The sequence below is a fragment of the Trichomycterus rosablanca genome, chromosome 2, assembly GCF_030014385.1.
Source record: "Trichomycterus rosablanca isolate fTriRos1 chromosome 2, fTriRos1.hap1, whole genome shotgun sequence".
Classification (NCBI taxonomy): Eukaryota; Metazoa; Chordata; class Actinopteri; order Siluriformes; family Trichomycteridae; genus Trichomycterus; species Trichomycterus rosablanca.
In genome coordinates this window covers 63579329-63582404 of record NC_085989.1, presented here as the reverse complement: position 1 = coordinate 63582404, position 3076 = coordinate 63579329, and the positions used below count along the sequence as shown (strand labels likewise).

The 3076-nt window shown below is 40.5% G+C and overlaps 1 protein-coding gene across 1 annotated transcript; it reads left to right on the top strand.

Moving 5' to 3' along the window:
* Positions 1-1087: 1087 nt before the first annotated feature.
* Positions 1088-2395, top strand: LOC134303351 (uncharacterized protein F54H12.2-like). Its single transcript, XM_062988733.1, has one exon. It carries the CDS (start codon positions 1088-1090, stop codon positions 2393-2395), a length of 1308 nt encoding a protein of 435 aa, XP_062844803.1.
* The last annotated feature ends 681 nt before the right edge of the window (positions 2396-3076 follow it).

Below are 3076 nucleotides of genomic sequence, written 5' to 3'. Positions count from 1 at the left end.
ACGAACATGGAATACATTTTGCGAGACAGATGCCACATTTAGAGTAAATGACAAAAAATTGGGTAAAACAACAAAAATAACGTTACCCACTGGATATTATAACAATATACAGGCATTGGTTGACGAGATAAACATACACATAGCAGAACATTCAATAGTTCTTGGTTATGACCAAATAAGACACAAGGTTTTTATTAAGACGCGTTATGATATAGGGCTGAAATTTTATGGTAAACTAGCCATCATTTTAGGTTTTACACCTGGGCTCTTACTAGAGTGTAGTGCTAAAACGAAAGATTCAGATGTCGAACAGAAACAGTATGCGCCACACCCGGCCGACATTTATGGTGGTTTCTATGCGTTGTTTATCTACACAGACATCATTCATTACCAGATGGTTGGTGATAGTTTTGTACCCTTGTTAAGGTGTGTACATATAACTGGGGACAACCATGATACTGTCACTATTAGATACAACAATCCACACTACGTATCGATAGCAAAGACACAGATAAACGATATCGCCATAGAAGTGAAAACTGACCAGAACCAACACGTACATTTTTTACGGGAAAGTGGTTGTTAAGCTACATTTTAGACCTGTAAAACAAGCAATAAGGTTTTGAAAATGGATACTTTCAACAGACATGCCATGGACCCCGAACGTTACATTTCATACTATCAAAATCAGGCTGGAGGCCTCATGCCGGGCTATACAGGTAGTCCGGCAATGTATGGGGCCGGCTTTGGTGGGATTTTTAGAAATTTATTCAGAATGGCTGTACCGCTGTTCAAGAGAGGGTTTAGTATAGCCAAACCACATCTAAAATCAGCCGCTAAAAACATTGTAAGCGATGTTGTCAGCAATGGTCTGTCACGTGTGATGGAACACAAACACAATCAAGATGGTTCGGGCATGTTGGTGATGGCACGAAAATCTGTAAAACGACCACCTAGTAAGAGGCGTGGTCGTCCTACTAAGAAAACCAATCGTGCAACGAAAAAACACAGTGTCAAAAAGGAAGAGAAAGGGTAAACAGACGCGGGCCCCATTCAGTAGAAAGACTTTGAATACCATATTCTAAGCATGGCTCTACTTCATCGTATGTCTGAAGAGTGTATTAAATCAGAACTGGACTTGTTTACAGTACCTTTAACACAAACAGCTATAGAGAAAAGTACCTATGTCGAAATCCCTCCGTTGTCTGCAATATCCAACACAGCTCCGTTGGAATTTTTCATAGCTGGACATGGCGAAGATTATACGGATCTAAATAACACACTATTGTACCTTCGTCTTAAAATCACAAGATCTGATGGAACCGACATCGATGATGGTGCAGCTGTGGGGTTGATAAACTATCCAGGGGCTACGATATTTTCACAGGTCGATGTGTCACTAGGCGACAGGCTGATATCGCAGAGTTCAAGCACATACCCATACCATAGCATAATAGAATGTCTCGCAAACTATGGGAAAGATACCCTGGAAACTGTCTTTTCTGCGGGGCTATTTTATCAGGACACAGCTGGGCACATGGACGAAACAAACCCTGCAGGGAACAATCAAGGCTTGACAACGAGGGCCGCATTTACAGACGGTAGCAATGTGGTGGAACTGTTGACCCCAATTCATAGCGACATATTTTTTCAGGAGAAATTGATGCTTAATGGTGTTGATATAAAAATTCGAATGACACGCTGTAAGGACGAATTTTGCCTAATGCGGAATGATGAGATAGCATACAAGGTCAATATTCTCACAGCATCATTATTTGTTAAAAAAGTGTCAGTGTCACCGGGTGTAAGGCTGGGTCATGCACAGGCTTTGTTGTCGACAACCGCTAAATACCCTATTGATAGAGTGTGTCTAAAAAATATTTCAATACCTGCTGGGACACGCGTCTCCAATCATGAAAATTTATTTTTAGGAACGTTGCCAAAGTCGATCATATTGTGTATGGTGGAAAACCAGGCTTTTACGGGGGCTTATAATAGAAACCCCTTTGCATTTAAACATTATGACTTGAAGTTTCTAGCCGTCTATTTAGACGGACAACAATTTCCAGCTAAACCACATCAACCCGATTTCCAATCTGGCTCTGCAGTGCGAGAGTTCTTCCAGTTAGCCCTTGCATCAGGAAGACATTTGAAAAACCAAGCCTTGTCTATTAATAGACAGGAGTTCTTACAGGGCTACACACTGTACGCGTTTAATCTCACACCTGATGAAGAGTGCGGTCAACATGTGTCCTTGGTCAAATCGGGTAATATTAGATTGGAGGCCCGTTTCAGACAACCACTCCCACACACCGTAAATTTGATTGTGTACGCCGTTTTTGATAGTATCATCGAAGTGTCTAACCGAAGACAAGTTTTGGTGGATTTTTACTGATGAATACTTTAGAACTTACAGCTGTTATGGATAAAGTCGCAGTAAATACACATTTTCTCGGGGTGTTAGCATGTGACCAATTACCTACAAATGTTATAAGGAAATTACCAACAATGACGATTATTAATACACACACATCTGATCTTCCTGGCGAACACTGGCTAGCTGTCTACATAAACGAAGATCGTGTTGGGTATTTTTTTGAGTTTTGGAAACGCCCCCGACTATGACATGTTTTCTAAAATGATTAGTGATTTTCTTAAAACCTCGTGCATATGTTACGGTTGGTGGGGGTAGGGATTGCTGGATCCAAGTGCAGAGTGTATTTTTTGTGTTCTTTTATTTATTTATATACATATTTATTTAGTTGTTTATTTATTTGTTATAAACAGAATCGAATAAGTATACTAACCTGTATACTTACGCTGATACTCACGTTTTTCAAATGAAATAATGAAAGTATGTGACTTTGGTTCGTACTGGATTCGAACCGCGGCCGCTTGCACCACAACCCAGCGCGTTATCCGTGCGCCACTGAGCCGGATGAATAAATAAATGGAAAACCGCTACAAAAGCGGCAGAAATATAAAGGCGGTAAATGGCAAACAAAGGAAACTTCTGAAATATAAATAAACTTAACTCAGATTCCTCCCCACGCTCCCGTGGAAAGATAACTGTGTC